At 41.1% G+C, this 18,901-nt stretch overlaps 1 protein-coding gene across 1 annotated transcript in view; it reads right to left on the reverse strand.

Moving 5' to 3' along the window:
* Nucleotides 1-16,010, reverse strand: part of LOC126457191 (uncharacterized) — a 237,090-nt gene extending 221,080 nt beyond the window's left edge. The window contains exons 1-2 of the mRNA XM_050093282.1: nt 15,840-16,010; nt 15,613-15,743 (exon numbers count right to left, since the gene is read on the reverse strand). Coding sequence (XP_049949239.1) covers nt 15,613-15,733 — 121 coding nt within the window. The 5' untranslated portion in view covers nt 15,734-15,743; nt 15,840-16,010. The remainder of the gene's footprint in view (nt 1-15,612; nt 15,744-15,839) is intronic.
* Nucleotides 16,011-18,901: the final 2,891 nt, after the last annotated feature.

The raw sequence follows: 18,901 nt of genomic DNA on the forward strand, positions 1-18,901 counted from the left end.
CAGACACAAGCAGTGAATTGTCTGCTTGTGTCTGTGTATGTGTGGATGGATATGTGTGTGTGTGCGAGTGTATACCTGTCCTTTTTTCCCCCTAAGGTAAGTCTTTCCGCTCCCGGGATTGGAATGACTCCTTACCCTCTCCCTTAAAACCCATATCCTTTTGTCTTTCCTTCTCCTTCCCTCTTTCCTGACGAGGCAACCATTGGTTGCGAAAGCTAGAATTTTGTGTGTATGTTTGTGTTTGTTTGTGTGTCTATCGACCTGCCAGCGCTTTTGTTTGGTAAGTTTCATCATCTTTCTTTATATATATATATATATATATATATATATATATAGTCACACACACACTCTGAGATGAAGGTCCATGTCAAACTGTAGTCCCTCGTAACATGCTAGGAGAAGCTAGTTCATGAATCAAAGACATGCACAAGTGCCACAGTATGTCCAATGAAGTGATGAACACTAAATATGTGTTGCATCCAAACAAACTTGTACGTCAATGACTGCTTCTTCTCTGATGTACACTGGTGTCCAAAATTAAAGCAACAAACAGAAATTTTGAAAGGTTGTTTATATTTCGGTACAAAACAGTATAAACAGGAGATGGTAATATAGGAACAATGTAACGAATACAGAATGTAAACAACTGCAACATGCGTAATGGTAGACAAAATTATTCTTCATTTTTTCCAACTTAATGGGTTTGCACACACATTTTAACAATCGGTTATGTGCTCAGTATGAGCTGTGACCACCTCTGGCAGCAATGGAGGCCTGACAATGATGGGCTATGCTGTGGATGGTATCAACAGTCTCCTGTTGAGGCAATAATGTCTTTTCTTCCTGGAGAGCTGCTTGCAGTCTTGGAGAGCAGTTGGTGGACGCTGATGTGATGCAAGCTGCCACTCTGGTGCATCCCAGACGTGCTCTACCTGAGAGCAGTTAAACCTTGCCGATTCAAGCGCACAATGTCATGAAGAGAAGTTCGAGTGGTAAACATAATCCCTGCCCACACCATTGGGAATCTTCCTCGATATTGGTCTCTTTCCATAATGTTTGGGTCCTGAAATCGTGTTCCACATTCCCTATAGATGTGAATCCATCGAGAATCACTCTCCAGACTAAACCGGGATTCATCTGTGAAAAAAACATTGGCCCACTGTTCGACTGTCCAGGTGACCCTCCCTCTAGATCAGGGCCGGCCAGAAATTCTGCACGTGTGCGGTGCTCCTGCACATGTACAACTTCCGGGTCACAGTGTGCACGCCGCAGCCGTCAGCGTTCATGTAGTGCAGGTTTCTACGCACAGATGTCGCTTTATCCACTTGCTGGGATACTCTGTACCGGGGCATTTTAGTGCTCTTTCCACAGCTTGCAAGCCAACCATGGGAAGGTATTTCGCGTATTAAACATTTAAAATACTGTCACAGACTACTCATTGAGACGTCTAATTTTATGTTAACAGTTTAACCCATTGAGACAAGTAATACAGCTAACAACCGTGGGTTTTTATTAAGGCAGCTTGACTGACGGCACGTAAATACAAGTAATGTTTTTGATCTAGTATTTAAGAAAGAGAGCACTTAGCGACTTCCAACGAACCTTATTCATGATTTCAAATAACATTAAACTAATGCAAGGTTTCCTATAACTAACTCTCGGTGCCCTCAGTTACACCCACATAATTTCTGTCTCACTGACCTCTGAACAGAATGATAACCGCAGACCTCTCGATGATCACCTGTTATTTCAATACCATTATTGCTACATCTTTCATCAACTCCGTCTGAAATCTGCATAATAACCGACAATTAGATGAATGTTACGTTTTATCGACTTCAGCTGAGCGTAGCCCTTTTAAAAAAAAAAAAAAAAAAAAAAAAAAAAAAAAAAAAAAAAAAAAAAAAAAAAAAACCGTAAATGTAAGTATACAGTGGAACAATCGGTTTAATGACTAACTTTCCTGATAATAATGTAACATGGAGCAGAATGAGGCACTAATGCACAATTAGTAAACAATAATTTTTAATTATGAAAGGAATAAATCCAAACACGTTTACCACTGGTCATGAGAAATGATAATCGAGTTGATGTGTCTCATCCATTTTCTTAAGGACATTTAATTTTGCTTGCTGTTCTTCACTCTTGAGTACACTACACTCGTCTTTGTGATATGTACTGTAGTGTCTTTCAATTGAAAACTTACGCTGGCCGCCTATTATTCGGCGGCATAGCAAACACTGTGAGTTTTCGCCAACGGCTACAAAAAAGGAATTGCAGTTGCCAGTCATTTTTAAACGACTGAGAACATAGATCTCCCGTCCTTTGCTTCTTCACAGTACCTGTCATTTCTCATTACTTCTCTGTTAAGGTTACGGTTACCAGGGGTAAACGAGACTGGGTATGTTGCGCTCTTGCTTGTACCAAATAAACAGGGAAGTGAAGCCGCCGCCGTTCATTTAGGACACCTGTCTAATAACAGATGTCGCTGTCGCACATGTGCAGCACTCCCGCACGTCTGCACACTGTGCAGCGTTTGGCCGGCCCTGCTCTAGATGTTCTCTTCTGTGAAGACATGTCGGAGGTAGACACACAGCAGGTCTCTGACAAAGCCACTCTGTCAAAGCCTTCTGCCCACAGTTTGCCTAAATACAACATGTTCAATGGGTGCTGCGAGTTCACGTGCCAGTTGCCGTGTAGTACTAAGGCGATACTATCGTGTCCTTACAGTCATCTCTTCTGAAGTCACACGTGGTCGCCCCTGCCCTGGTCTTCTGGACACAGTTTCAGTCTTTACACACTGTCGCCACGGCCGAGAAACAACAGAACAATTAAAACTACGCCATCAGCCCACATTAGTTCGCGACTGTCCTGTTTTCTTTCTTTCCCTGGCCCTCCACCCCAGAGTGTCTGGTAAGCATCTTCTCTGTGCATACTGCACAGTCTGTGACTGTGTACACAGCGATTGTGGATGTGGGGCTACCCAGCAAACACTACCTTGTTTAATAATCGCCCTTACGTCATTGTTGGCATGGTTGTCTGTTGACCAGAATGCCATTTTCCATGCAGAACACGATCGTATGGACATCTGGTTAACAGTTTGTACGATTATATCATGAACTAGACACAGGATGGGGGAAAGAAAGCAACAGGATATCTTTCTATTCTAACACTGTGAAGGTCACTAACATTTATAAGAAAGTTTCTGGTTTTCACCATATTTACTGATCTTCAGGTGTTGCAATCAATAAGTTCTAGGATCACAGAAATAACATCCCATTGGGACAAAAATTAAGCTTTATATGAATCAGCATTATACATACTTAACATCCAGCAGCACTGAAGCCAAACATTCATGTAAATGTTATCTCTTTTGACATATATTTAAATACTGTATTGACCCAAAAATAAGTCGCACTTTTTATCCAAATTCCACCTCCGAAAAGTTAGCTTGCAGCTTATATCTGCTTCCTTGTCTTTTTACAAACAATTGCTGTACTAAAGTTCAGCTCACTTGCAACAACACAACTAGTGTATGTAGCCAAAACTGGTGACAAGGCATTCTACGAGGTGCATTCAAGTTCTAAGGCCTCAGATTTTTTTTCTCCGGACTGGAAAGAGATAGAAACATGCGCATTCTTTTAAAATGAGGCCGCGTTCATTGTCAATACGTCCCAGAGATGGCAGCACCGTACGGCAGATGGAATTTTACCGCCAGCGGCGAGAATGAGAACTGTTTTAAATACTTAAAATGGCGACGTTTTCCTTACTTGAACAGCGTGCAATCATTCGTTTTCTGAATTTGCGTGGTGTGAAACCAATTGAAATTCATCGACAGCTGAAGGAGACATGTGGTGATGGACTTATGGATGTGTCGAAAGTGCATTCGTGGGTGCGACAGTTTAATGAAGGCAGAACATCGTGTGACAACAAACCGAAACAACCTCGGGCTCGCACAAGCCGGTCTGACGACATGATCGAGAAAGTGGAGAGAATTGTTTTGGGGGATCGCCGAATGACTGTTGAACAGATCGTCTCCAGAGTTGGCATTTCTGTGGGTTATGTGCACACAATCCTGCATGACGACCTGAAAATGCGAAAAGTGTCATCCAGGTGGGTGCCACGAATGCTGACGGACGACCACATGGTTGCCCGTGTGGCATGTTGCCAAGCAATGTTGACACGCAACGACAGCATGAATGGGACTTTCTTTTCGTCGGTTGTGACAATGGATGAGACGTGGCTGCCATTTTTCAATCCAGAAACAAAGCGCCAGTCAGCTCAATGGAAGCACACAGATTCACCGCCACCAAAAAAATTTCGGGTAACCACCAGTACTGAAAAAATGATGGTGTCCATGTTCTGGGACAGCGAGGGCATAATCCTTACCCATTGCGTTCCAAAGGGCACTACGGTAACAGGTGCATCCTACAAAAATGTTTTGAAGAACAAATTCCTTCCTGCACTGCAACAAAAACGTCCGGGAAGGGCTGCGCATGTGCTGTTTCACCAAGACAATGCACTCGCACATCGAGGTAACGTTACGGAACAGTTTCTTCGTGATAACAACTTTGAAGTGATTCCTCATGCTCCCCACTCACCTGACCTGGCTCCTAGTGACTTTTGGCTTTTTCCAACAATGAAAGACACTCTCCGTGGCCGCACATTCACCAGCCGTGCTGCTATTGCCTCAGCGATTTTCCAGTGGTCACAACAGACTCCTAAAGAAGCCTTCGCCGCTGCCATGGAATCATGGCGTCATCGTTGTGAAAAATGTGTACGTCTGCAGGGCGATTACGTCGAGAAGTAACACCAGTTTCATCGATTTCGTGTGAGTAGTTAATTAGAAAAAAACTGGAGGCCTTAGAACTTGAATGCACCTCGTATTATGAAACAAACAAACAAACTTTTACTGATGTCTTATTGGCGTTAACATTGTGTACATCCACCAGTATTGTTCCGTTACCTTATAATTCAGTTTCAGTTAGACACTGGTACGAAAACCTGATTTACGACAATATGAACAACCGCTTAGAGCAAAAAGCATCGTCAAGGTAAGGAATTCAGTGTAGTTATGATGCCAAAACCACAAGAAACAGAGGTTGGAAGAAAGTACACAGTGAACATCTATTGTGTGACTTTTGGTTCTTCACAAGAAAAATGGAAGAGGGCAGTTTCAATCAGAACTGCTCAGGGGAGGACTTGAACCTAAGGTTCTTTCCTATGTGCGGGAAAGAGGAACAATGGGATGCCTATCTCATGAGAAATTATCCAACTGAAGCCCTTGAATATTGCAAAGTCTTGTGAGTAATGGTTGGTATTGTCGTTTAAGCACAGGAGAGTCCCCATTCTACGAGGAAGTGCTACACAAGCCCAGAGAACGCCAGCAGACTTTGAGGAGAAGCTGGTCAACTTCCAGCAATTAATAGTCCTGTTTCAAAGGTGACACTCATGCCCTTTCCATCAGATTGACAATACTAGCAGAAAACTATTATTTTCTGACACGCCAAGCAATACGGCAGAAGACATGAAATGGGCACAAAATATCTCATTAAAAGAAACTGTGGCGTAAGTTGCTACAGCCAATGACTAAGTTACAGTTACCCTTACGTCATTCTGAAGAAAAAAAAGACATGCCCAAAAAAAATTTTTCTATAAGTGTAGCAAATCGCTGCCAAGAAAAGGGCTGACTTTTTGGAATCACAGATCTGTGCTACTGCTTGCTAAGAGTGTCATGATGGTTTTCGATGCTTTTAGGGAACATCAAACTGCTGATGTAAAATATAAACTTGCTGCACAAAATACAGATCTTGTCATAATGCCTGGAGAAATGACTTCAAAGCTACAGATACTAGATTTGGCCATAAACAAACCGTTCAAGGACAATCACCAATAAATGTATTCACATTGCCTCTTGGAAGAAGATCATGTCCTTACACCGTCTGGTAAGATTAAGAAGCCACGTCACCCTTTTGTGAGTGGATTCTTGCTTCATGGTTCTCAATATCATCAAAGTCCATCATCAAAGTGTTCAAGAAATGCTGCATATTGAATGTGTTGGATGGCAGTGAGGTTGACGTACTGTGGGAAGAGAATGAAGAAAATGATAGGAGTGAGAGTGATGAAGTGAATATTGGTACTAATAGTGATGAGAGTAAATATGACAACATCTGTTGCCATTGTGTTATGTCAAATGTTAAAATAAATGTTTACGGTACATATCTCTGTCTTAAATGTTAAGTACGAGTAAGTTTTTGGAAATTTTTTCCTCCTCTCAATTCAGTGTGGGACTTATTTTTGTGAAAGAACTCTTTCACGTTTTTTTGGTCTTCAAAATGTAAGCATGCAGTTCATATGCAGTAACTGTTTCTTTCTGGGCCCATAAGGTACTTTCTAAATGACCAATAACTGCACACTATTTTGAATTTTATGTCTAACATTACTGAGTTGACACATCAATAAACACACAAGGAGCCAAGACCCATAAACTGCGAAAAATTTTGGCAATAAGGAAGTTGCAAAAAATTTGCACATTAACAAAGAAAGATCGAGGGAGGGAGCGAGCGAAAGATCGAGGGAGCGAAAGGGGGAGGGAGGGAACAAAAGGGGGAGGGAGGAAGGGCGGGAGCGAGAGAGGGAGGGAGTGAGCGAAAGAGCGAGAGAGGGAGGGAGGGAGCGAGCGAGCGAAAGAAAGAGAGAGAGAGAGAGAGAGAGAGAGAGAGAGAGAGAGAGAGAGAGAGAGAGAGAGAGAGGGAGCGAGCGAGCGGGAGGGAGAGAGAGGGAGGGAGGGAGAGAGAGGGAGGGAGGGAGGGAGGGAGGGAGCGAGCGAAAGAGGGAGGGAGGGAGGGAGCGAGCGAGCAAAAGAGGGAGGGAGGGAGGGAGGGAGCGAGCGAAAGAGGGAGGGAGGGAGGGAGCGAGCGAGCGAAAGAGGGAGGGAGGGAGGGAGCGAGCGAGCGAAAGAGGGAGGGAGGGAGGGAGCGAGCGAAAGAGAGAGGGAGGGAGCGAGCGAAAGAGAGAGGGAGGGAGGGAGGGAGGGAGGGAGGGAGGGAGGGAGGGAGGGAGGGAGGGAGCGAGCAAAAGAGAGAGGGAGGGAGAGAGGGAGGGAGGGAGGGAGGGAGGGAGGGAGGGAGCGAGCAAAAGAGAGAGGGAGGGAGAGAGGGAGGGAGGGAGCGAGCGAGCGAAAGAGGGAGGGAGCGAGCGAGCGAAAGAGGGAGGGAGCGAGCGAGCGAAAGAGGGAGGGAGGGAGCGAGCGAAAGAGGGAGGGAGGGAGCGAGCGAAAGAGGGAGGGAGGGAGCGAGCGAAAGAGGGAGGGAGGGAGGGAGCGAGCGAAAGAGGGAGGGAGGGAGGGAGCGAGCGAAAGAGGGAGGGAGGGAGGGAGCGAGCGAAAGAGGGAGGGAGGGAGGGAGCGAGCGAAAGAGGGAGGGAGGGAGGGAGCGAGCGAAAGAGGGAGGGAGGGAGGGAGCGAGCGAAAGAGGGAGGGAGGGAGGGAGCGAGCGAAAGAGGGAGGGAGGGAGGGAGGGAGCGAGCGAAAGAGGGAGGGAGGGAGGGAGGGAGGGAGCGAGCGAAAGAGGGAGGGAGGGAGGGAGGGAGGGAGCGAGCGAAAGAGGGAGGGAGGGAGGGAGGGAGCGAGCGAAAGAGGGAGGGAGGGAGGGCGGGAGCGAAAGAGGGAGGGAGGGAGGGCGGGAGCGAAAGAGGGAGGGAGGGAGGGCGGGAGCGAAAGAGGGAGGGAGGGAGGGCGGGAGCGAAAGAGGGAGGGAGGGAGGGCGGGAGCGAAAGAGGGAGGGAGGGAGGGAGGGCGGGAGCGAAAGAGGGAGGGAGGGCGGGAGCGAAAGAGGGAGGGAGGGCGGGAGCGAAAGAGGGAGGGAGGGCGGGAGCGAAAGAGGGAGGGAGGGCGGGAGCGAAAGAGGGAGGGAGGGCGGGAGCGAAAGAGGGAGGGAGGGCGGGAGCGAAAGAGGGAGGGAGGGCGGGAGCGAAAGAGGGAGGGAGGGCGGGAGCGAAAGAGGGAGGGAGGGCGGGAGCGAAAGAGGGAGGGAGGGCGGGAGCGAAAGAGGGAGGGAGGGCGGGAGCGAAAGAGGGAGGGCGGGAGCGAAAGAGGGAGGGCGGGAGCGAAAGAGGGAGGGCGGGAGCGAAAGAGGGAGGGCGGGAGCGAAAGAGGGAGGGCGGGAGCGAAAGAGGGAGGGCGGGAAAGGGGGAGGGAGGAAGAATTTTGCTACAATAAACTGCATTGCTTACCAGACTGTTCTGAAACAGTGACATTCATGTAGCTCAATGATCTGCATAAAAATAATTTTGTTACACCTTGGTACACACATACAGAACTATCATGAAGGACAGTGCCTTTATGGTCAATGCTTTGGGGTGTCTCATTATTCACCACACTTTTTCTGAAAGCATGGCATGCAGGATAGCGGCAGAGAATGAAGTTAGAGCTTGAGGCATGTTTGGATACCTTGTTGTTATAATCTGCAATGGTGTTTCAATACCAAAACCTCTGAGAAGTGATGTGACACCACATAAAAATATTAGGTATTCCCACATCATCAACAAGTAATACCACTATCAAACAAGTAAGTACCATTATCAATGAGAAGGCAACGGTGAAAGCAACTAGTTCAAATCCCAAATTTATGATGTTCTTCCTAACATATATTACTAGCAAAGGTAGGCTTTTTCAGAACAAGGAGTTGAGCTTACAATAGAGCTTGAAACACCAACACAAAAAATTACTAAAGGATGACCAACAATAAAAAACAGAAAAGTAACAACACAGTACACTCAAGTCCATAATGACACCCAAAAAATGAATGCAGTTATTGCTATGAGCTTATCACTACCAGCCACACACGTACATCACAAGTGTTGCAACCAATAATGATGCAAACTTAGCATTATGAATGTTTGTTTTAAATACGTGGTACTGCAGTAATGAATTTCTACAGAGAATAATATTTGTATATGGATTTCCTTAATCAAATACTGAAATGCGTGAAAGTACATATTCTATCATCACTAAATTTCTGTTTAATATAATAATACAATCAAAGCTGTTCCATACGTCTTCTGTTACCTTCATTTCTTTGTTCTCAAGAAGTTATCACTACCCAAACATCAGCCCGAACACGAAAATACTGAATCTACTAATACTCCTTATCCGCTGACTAATGACACCATCAAAATGATGACATTACTCACTTGTTGAAATGCTATATACGAAACATGTGCCATAAAAGTTATTAGTTATTCTCATCAAAGTCATTGCCTGAGAACTAAATTGCTGTCCTTTAATCAGGTCTAGAATTCAAGCTATTCCAGAGTTTCTCACCACAACCTATATTCCTCAAAATGTGACCCTGTGAGTGTGAATATATATGTCTCAAGTTCAGTTGTTATTCATTTGTTAGCTCCAAAGGACACAGTCCTAAGTTTTCAGTCATGTTTGTATGCTTTTCAACCACTTAACCATAAGCAGAGTGGTTGCTTTTACTCTTTACATTATTGTAATAAAAAAAAAATTAAAATGGAAGCAATTACATATATTATCAGTGTTCAAGCTCCATTAGCACATGTTCATGTATCAAACCCAAATCCTGTATAAATAGGTTCAACCCAATCCGCTCTCACCAAAATTCTCTGCTACAAGCCTAAGCCTAGCTCATATATCACCAAACCAGTACGAGGACAGATCTCAGAACATGGAATTCAAAAAGCAATTCTGTAGAGCACAACAGTACAACACAACAAGGGACCATCCACAGTCTAATCTCCGTGTGTGTATGTGTGTTGGGGACGTGTGTCTAAAGTGGACATGGGAAGTTACGATGGCGGAACAACTGGTATGCACAGTCAATGATGTTATCAGGTTTTCAGTTCAATTGCAGAAGAAGTAACGTACTCTGTGTTACGCATGTGAGATCAATTTTTTTTTAATGGTGAACACTTCATTTGCATGGGAAAATACACACAAATAACTAAAAGCTAAATTTACATTTTCTGCAGCAATCTGTTCTTCTGTTACTGATATATGCAGCCTGCTGCAAACCCCTGGATGCAAGCAAATGGAAAATAATGGAAATTAAAGTCCTAGTATTTCTACATGTAGAATGTACTACCACACAGAAAAGGAATCAAACTGCAAAAGAATTGAAATCTTATTTTTTATAGATGTATATCACTGAATGGGCACAGATAAAATTAATATGTCTTGGACACTGATTTGGTGGGAAAAACTTAGCGGACAACCTACAAAACCATGTACAAGGTTATTACAAATAACTGAAGTTATTTCATAAAACCAATGTAGCTACATTAATTGACATATTGTCAAAAAACTGAACACTCATAAAACTCGAAAAGTTTTGTATTGTTGCTGCTGTACTTCAGATTTCTGCCACACGAGTGCAGCAATGAGTAATTAAACAAGATGGACGCTGGGGCCGAGAAAGCATATGTTGTGCTTCAAATGCAGTAACATCAGTCTGTTTTAACAGTGCAACGACACTTCAGACAGAAGTTCAACAAAGATTCACCAACTTCAAACATGATTCACCAGTGGTGTGCACATTTCAAATCTTCAGAATGGCTTTGTGCTGGGAATCAACATGCTGGACTGATGTGAGCGAAGGAAATGGCTGACCACATGCAGGTGTGTTTTGCACTTGGCCCACAGAGCAAGCAGAGGGCTGAACATACCACAACCAACTATTTGGACAATCCTAAGGGACAATCTGAAACTAAAGCCTTACTGCTCGTAACTGCTACAAGCCCTGACTCTTTACGACAAAAACAGTTTAAAGTTTCAGTACAGTTGCAACAGCTTATGGAAGAGGATGGGTTTTCTTAAAAACTCATCTTCAGGGATGAAGAAACATTTTTGTGAACAACACAATTTGCATATCTGGGCGAGGGTCGTTCCATGTAAAAGAGGAATCATCAAAAAATTAATTTTTCTGTGGGAATATTTTCCCCTGTTACATATGTAGGTTGGGCATTGAATTTTGTTGACAAGATTGATTTTTCCCTCCAAAACCTATTGTTTACTTGTGGGAGCCACTGTTTTGAAGACAATATTGTTGAGTTTGTTCATGCAGAAGATTTGATCAATTTCAAGGCAAGGAAAAAAAAAATCATGAAATTTATAATAATTCTTTATGGTTCATATACAACTTTAAAGAGCATAACTTCTTCTCTTTCTATTTAGTATAGTTTTTAGAAGCAAACCCTTTAAGCATGATAAATACAAAAACATTTATATAACCTAACCCAAAATGTGTAACATGAGTTATCAAATGCCATTTTTTACAGATTTTCACAAAATACATTTAAGTATAGAAACTTATATGCCATGCTGTCCTTCACATAAGTGTACATGATAAATTGGTGTCTCAAATAAATTTCCTCCTGGAAGCCTTCTCCTGGTATAGGATATTTAATTCAAATAATTTGAGTTACCTTTATTTATGCAATGTGAGTTACCATAATTTTTGTAGTATTAGCTATAATTTTGACCATTCAGTTTGGTTCTGAATTACAATAACACAACTAACAATATATTTCAATGTATTTAATGCGTATTTACCTCCATATGCCACATAAAATCCCATAGGGAATAGCTATTTCTACTTTACAACAATTTGCAATTTTTTCAGAATGCCTTTAAGTGCAGCTGAAAAGTTGAGAAGAAAAAGGCAGAAATTGAAAGATGAAAGCAGATATGAAGAGTATAAAATCAAACACAAGAAAACTATGAAAAAATTCAGGAAAAAGAAGCAGCAACAGGAAAAATGTTTGGGTAAAAGAGAAGAAGAAAGTATTGCTGCAGACAAGAAACGTAATGTTAGAGAAAGAGTTGCCAAGCACAGGAAGCGGCTGAAGGAAGCATCTTCAGTTACACCAAGTAGTTCTGCCTCTACACCATATAAAAATAGGTCTTCACTGAGAAAAGCCATATCAAAATTGAAACGTGTACTTCCAGCATCATCCAGAAACCAAAAATGTGTTATTAGAAGGTTGTATCACACATTCGTTGAACCTTTAGAAGTAGAAAGAATCTGTAAACAAATAATAAGTGCAGTGAGCAAATTCTATGAAAGGGATGACATTAGCAGACAGGCCCTTGGACACAAAGACGATATGGCTGTACAAGATGAGAAACGTAAGAGTAAATTGCAAGTACGACACTCGACATCATCTTTGAAAGAAGCCCATGCAATGTTTTGTGAAGAAAATGGCAAAGTGATTGGTAAAAGTAAATTCACAGAATTAAGACCCAAATATGTCATGCTTGCCAATAAACTTCCACACAATGTTTGTCTCTGCAGATATCACAAGAATTTCATCTGTGCTATTATCTCTCTGCATAGCATAGTACCTCAAATACTTAAGTACACCAGTAACTAACCAGAATTTTTTCTGTGTACAGAGCCTACAGCCCATTGTTGGTTGGGAAAGTGCATGAAATGTAAAGATTTATTGGCAGTTAAACTTCTTGGTTTATGTATTAGTGTACAAGAGTACGGCGTGAAATGGTATGTGTGGCAGGAGAGTGGCGACAGGATTTTGAAAGTAGAGGAAGAAGGTACGTTACAGAATGTTATTGACCATATTCTTACCATGGTACCTAAAGTTTTAGAGCACTGCTACTTTAAGAGAGAACAATCAAAGAACTATCAGAGTGATAAGGAATCACTGCCTTCTGCAATGCTAACTGCAATGATGCAAATTGATTTTTCTAAAAATTTTACATGTGTAAGTCAAGATTAAATTCAAAGTGCACTTTGGCAGCCAAATCAAATTAGTATTTATATTGCTATGATTTGGCATTTAGGTACTTCTCACCCCGGCAATCAGGTACTTCTCACCTATGTGTTGGTATCTGATAATCTGGATCACACAAAAAACACTGTCATTCCCTGTGTTGCTACACTTTTTTAAGAACTACCAAAAATATTAGAGAAGTTACAATCTGGTCAAATGGTCCTGCTTCCCAGTTTAAAAGCATATGTATTGCAGAGTCTATAAAAGTTGTAAGTAAGAGTCGTGCCAAAGAATTACATGGAAGTACTTTGCAACTCCTCATTGAAAGGGGCCAGTGGATTGAATTGGTGGGGCTGTAAAATGCAAATTTTGGACTCCTGTGAAAAGCAGGAAACGTGTTGTAAACAACGCAACAGATTTTGTAAAAGCATTGTTGAATTCTTCTTCTAATGTGACAGCAGTTCTTATGGGTGAAAAAGGCTTTAGCCAAAGAAGCAAAAAAACTACATCTCTCAGCATTAATCAAGAACTGCAAGCCTTTCTTGAACATTTCTAAAGTTCATCACTCTATAATAATAAAGTTGTAGGGACACACCACTCCATCAGCTGCAGAGGAAAATGCTAACAGAACAGAAAAATCACTGGATATACAAGCAGATGACTGGGTGGTGGTAAAATATGACAATTCATATTTTTCTGGTAATGTTACTAAAATTAAAAATGGTGAGTTTGAAGTCGATGCTATGATGAAAGATGGGAAGTGGCCTGAAATGAGATACGAGATATACTACACTTAGGACAAGCGTGTCAGAAAAGTGAACCCTCCAAGTGTTCTAAATTCCCGTGGTTATTTCACGTTTGACTGTGATCTGTGACAATGTAACATGAGTTACCATATGTTGTAACACGAGTTAACTGTTCATTATGTTTTAATATTTATTTTATTGCAGATTAAATGTTTGCAACTTTGTTAAAATACTTTTAAGATCTGGTATTGTGTGTAAAACTTACAAGAAATGTTCACATAAAACAGAGCAGACTTTTGTATATGCAAAAGCCATTTCTTGGAAATGTATCGCAAATTAGCAAGAATAATCATAAGATTTGGTTTTCTAATTATAGTAATGTAACAATTATTGTGATATAGGTTTATAGAGCATTCTGTATAAAGTATGTTTTGAGGTATAAAAAATATTTAATAGAAACGTTTCCTTCTGTTAATTGTCCGAAACTTATAATACAAACATCACTTTGTAACATGAGTTAGCATGGAATGATCCGGGACAGAGAATCCCAACACTATTGTAAAACACAATCGAGAAACTTCCTGGCAGATTAAAACTGTGTGCCGGACCGAGACTCGAACTCGGGACCTTTGCCTTTTGGGGGCGAGTGCTCTACCAACGGAGCTACCCAAGCACGACTCATGCCCTGTCCTCACAGCTTTACTTCCACCAGTACCTCGCCTCCCACCTTCCAAGTTCTGGAAACACAATCGAGATTCACCAAGAGTTAATGTGTTCTGTGGAGTCTCATGATTTAAAGTTTACAATACCTTTATCCTTCTGCCAAAAGGCAATTACAGTACACGTCTTTGGACATGCTGGAAAACTGCCTCACGTCACAACTGGAGACTGACAGTGTGAATTTCATCTACCAACAGAATGGTGTTCCACCCCACTTCCATCATGATGTTCATGAATTCTTCACAAGAAATTAAGCAATGGACTGATCTTGTGGAGCTGTTGATCAGAAATTCATAATATGGCGAAAGATTCAGTGCTTAAGTCTCCTGTTGCAATAAACCTACCAGAACAGCAAGCTTGCATCAACAGCACTTAATGATAGGGGGCATGCTACACCAAACATGGAAAGAACTTGATACTGCAGAATCAGAAATGAGACATATATGGAGCACATTTACTCTGTCAGCTTTACACTTCCACACAGTATTTTGTGCTAGCCACAAAAATTCTAAATAAAAGTTGACAAGCAAATATTACAAGCACTGATGGGTGTAACATGTTAAAAATACAAGATGAATATTCAAACAAAAATGACCAGATGAAAGAACCATGAATCGATTATGTCACAAAACACAGAAAAAGAGAGGGAGAAATGTATAAAACACAAAGACCTAGTAAAACTGAACAAATGCGGCAACATTTCATATTTTTCAAAGTGACAGGTGGAATTGTTTTATTACACTTTTTGCTATCAGCCACAATGAAACCCTTGACTGGTCATAGAAAGTTATTTCAAAAACAAAGCCACTGTTTGAACAGTGAAAGATTTTCGCCATGTCTGATGGATAAAATAAACAGATCATCATTCGAAACTTCCTGGTGCACGTTCCGCTGTGGAGTGAAAATTTCATTCTAGTTCACCATTTATTAGCAATTCAATCAAAATTTTTAATCCTTTTTTATAAGGTAAAAACTTCTTTCATAGCCCAATACAAAGTGATAAACTGAAAATGTAAACAGTGACAACAAAGTGTGTGTGTGTGTGTGTGTGTGTACACAAAATCACAATTCACATAAGAAGGTCTTGCATTCATATCCACAGACGTGATGATGGAAATGTTCCAACAGGAAATACAAACTTAAAACAATTAAATAACCGGCACCACTGACAGTCACCAAAACAAAAACTTCATAAACTGTTTCGTGTCATTTCGATATGTAGCAGTGTATGTTTACGACAGAACTAAGAAAATATTTTTGTTATATCAACCCTTTCGTTCCAAACCTCTGACTATTATATCGTTATAAATACACATAAACAACAACAGCAATAAGCCATATTTCCGTTACTGTAACTATTTACGTTCGCACCACGTCAATATTATTGACTTACCGATTATATTCTGTAGTGTATCAGGATCTACTGAAATTGTCCCGTCATTATTAACGATGATGATAAGGGTGTTGTCCGATTTACGATCATCAGCTGTGTCAGCAACAAAGGTGCTCGACATTGCACGTTACCTGCAAACCATATCAAAAGGTTATGGTAAAGTTTGCAGTATAACATCACGTGCATACACCTGACATTGTTTTGTTTATATGCTCCGTAATACATGCCATGATCAGATGATACACTCTGCCGGAAATAACACACACATCGCGCGCACAGCCATCAACCATAAAAACTTTAACAGTTACTTCACTAACATGACAAGCCTAGGAAATCATCTCAGTTTACGGGGCCCAGCACGGTCCAAAATAAACGCGCCCAAATAATCGGCCATCTTGTATGATAGCACAGCAACCAGAATACACACGGACACCGTAACTGCGCAAAAATCAGACATTCGTACACACCTTATCTCCTGATGGCGAGTTTCATGTATCTTCTTATCGTACAACTGAACATTTGAAAACAAAACAAAACCATAACCCTAAAGTGCACTACAACCTACAGAAATACGAAATAACATCTCTCTGGACGACATTCTAAAACTCCACAGATACCACGTTACAGTCGCATCAAAGATGCCTAACACTGGCTTTTTATCTATGGTAACCATTGCTTCCTAATTACATTCTTTGAAATAAAATAGCCATTACCGTTTTCAAAACATAAAATTATTTTCATTGAACTTAATGGGAATTGTCACATTTATGTGCATGTCCGTTCCTGAGTGACAGTCGGACTTTGTAACGAAAGGGTCCATGGTCTGCGAGGCCCATTTATAAACACAAAAATACCCATCCAAGTTTCAACAACTCCGTTTCGCCGTTACGAAATATGTTTGCAAGCATTTTACTTCCTTTCGTCTTTAAACTGGTAAAACTCTACGTGATTATTTATTAGGAGGCACATTGTCTGTAGACCTTTCCGAAACCACAATTACACCCTTACTTCAACTTCCAATGAGATTCTATGATACTGTAACATACACTTTTGACACCCCACAAATGTTACACATTTCATTTACGTAACACGAGAATAAAAACCCGCCACTCATTTTAATTTCAATTTTAAATGTTATCTGTCGTACATTCTTATGTCGATAACATTGGCTCAACGATCTAGTCAAGACCATTATTTAAAATACATAACACGTGAATCATTCTTGGCATTATGGGGTACAAGGTGCGGACTATTTGCAACAGTGAACATAACGGAACTAATATTCACAGTCAACAACCACGACTTATAAACTCTCGCTTATGTGGTTCGTTACTGTGTAAAGCTTTTCTACCCCACTCTACCATTTATTTAGGAGTAGTAATTGGAAGTGAGTGGGGGGGGGGGGGATGTTTACATCTTGTAGAAGGGGGGGGGGGGATGTTTACATCTTGTAGAACAGTATTTTTGGAAGCTATATGCAAACAAACACAGATTGTGTTCCACAGCAGGACTCTGTTGACTAAAGCAATACCAGTATTATTTATGTTGTTACCACACAGAAATGTCACTGGACAGTTCAAAACAATAGACTGATACAGGAAAGGTACGCTACATGAAAGGATTAAGGCACGGCCGCCTGTATTAGAGGCCGGAGGACTGAAATGTGGCAACGTTACGTTAAGGCCTACCGCATGCTGTGCCTATAAGGTAGCGAACAGAAGCAGTTGTTTACGTTCTTTCGCGGTGTCTGTTTTATCTGACATTTCAGTGTAATTATGCTATACTGGACTTCTGTTATTTCAGAAGTTGTTGAATATTCTTTCAGTGGTGTAGGGGTGCAGTATCTTCTGACGGGAAAACTACAAATTGATAATTTGGATTCACGGTTTAGTAGGTATTGTCAATTATCGGGTGGAAACTACAATGTTTCTGTAACCCAGGTATTTGAACGGATGTTGACGTGAATCCGTTTGTAAGTGTTTTGAACAACGTAGGCAATGAAAATGTTGATGTATACCAATCTGTGCTTCTGTATGTTTGTCGTTATGCAGCACACAAAACAACACAATTGCTCAGTTGTACAACATGCACTGATTTTGTTTTAGGCACACACACCACAGAAAAATATCCGAAGTGGATTGACTGTACCATCAGATATTGTTGTGGAAATTGGCACTTTTGTATATACAGTTATGCAGCTTTTAATATCTGAAGAGTATGAAACAAAATTCTTCACTTGTCAAAATTTAAAGCAGTTACTACTCAATCTGGTTGGCCAAGGAGTTGAATCACATGTTTATCTGCAAATATTTGTAACAGATTCATGTCTCTGTGGCAGGCCACTTACTGATATCTACAAAAAGCCGGTTTCCATTATGTGTAACATTTTGTTAAATAATTATACCAAACTCCAAAATGATCATTTAATATGTTCCAAGAAGGAGGGAGTTAATAGAAAATTAAAAACATTACATAACTTTTGACACAAAATTATGAAACTTCTTTCTTACCCACAACCTCAGTCCTTAAATGCTCTGATTAGTACTGGCAAGGAGGAGGTGGCCACTACGAAATAAACTTTTATGCACTGATAAATTTCAGTCATGCTTCTTATGCAAATCCTACAGCAAGGTCACCAGTTCATTCTAACTCAGAAAGATGTGTGAAAGTATTTAAATATATTGTGTATGACCTGTGATTAAAAAAAAATCTAACATACTAATGAACAATAAAAAAAAAAAAACGTTCGTTAAAAATTATTATTATTATGCCACCGTCATATACAAAGGTGTGAAAGATATGTTGCAGCTGTCAGAAACTTTTATATTAGTTTGTCATTTATATAGGAAGGTACATGATAATACATTTCAAATAACAGACTGAAATAATTGCAAGTCTGCAAATAATGTTAGAAGGCACCTCACAAAATTGTTTCTTGAACTTGTATCTCCAAATCTCGGGTAAGAAATGTCATAATATACTGCTATGAAGCACATGTGAGTTATTGAAAAGTTCATCGTTACAAGGAAACGAGAATAAAATGCGTAATTCCGACATGAAGTCGGCGTAATACGTGATTGCATATTTATATCTGACACGTCGCCTGCATTCGACGAAATCTAAACTTCAGTCTCGGACTAGTTGGTCACGCTAGCCGGCCTACTGATGTCACAGGCTACGACGTTGTCAGCTTGACGACTCCGGCCTCTAATACAGGCGGCCGTGTGATTAAGGCCAACAGTGAAATAGCAATGAGATATGTAGGTACTGGCAAAGAATAACAAAGAAA

Source organism: Schistocerca serialis, chromosome 2, assembly GCF_023864345.2.
Source record: "Schistocerca serialis cubense isolate TAMUIC-IGC-003099 chromosome 2, iqSchSeri2.2, whole genome shotgun sequence".
Taxonomy (NCBI): Eukaryota; Metazoa; Arthropoda; class Insecta; order Orthoptera; family Acrididae; genus Schistocerca; species Schistocerca serialis.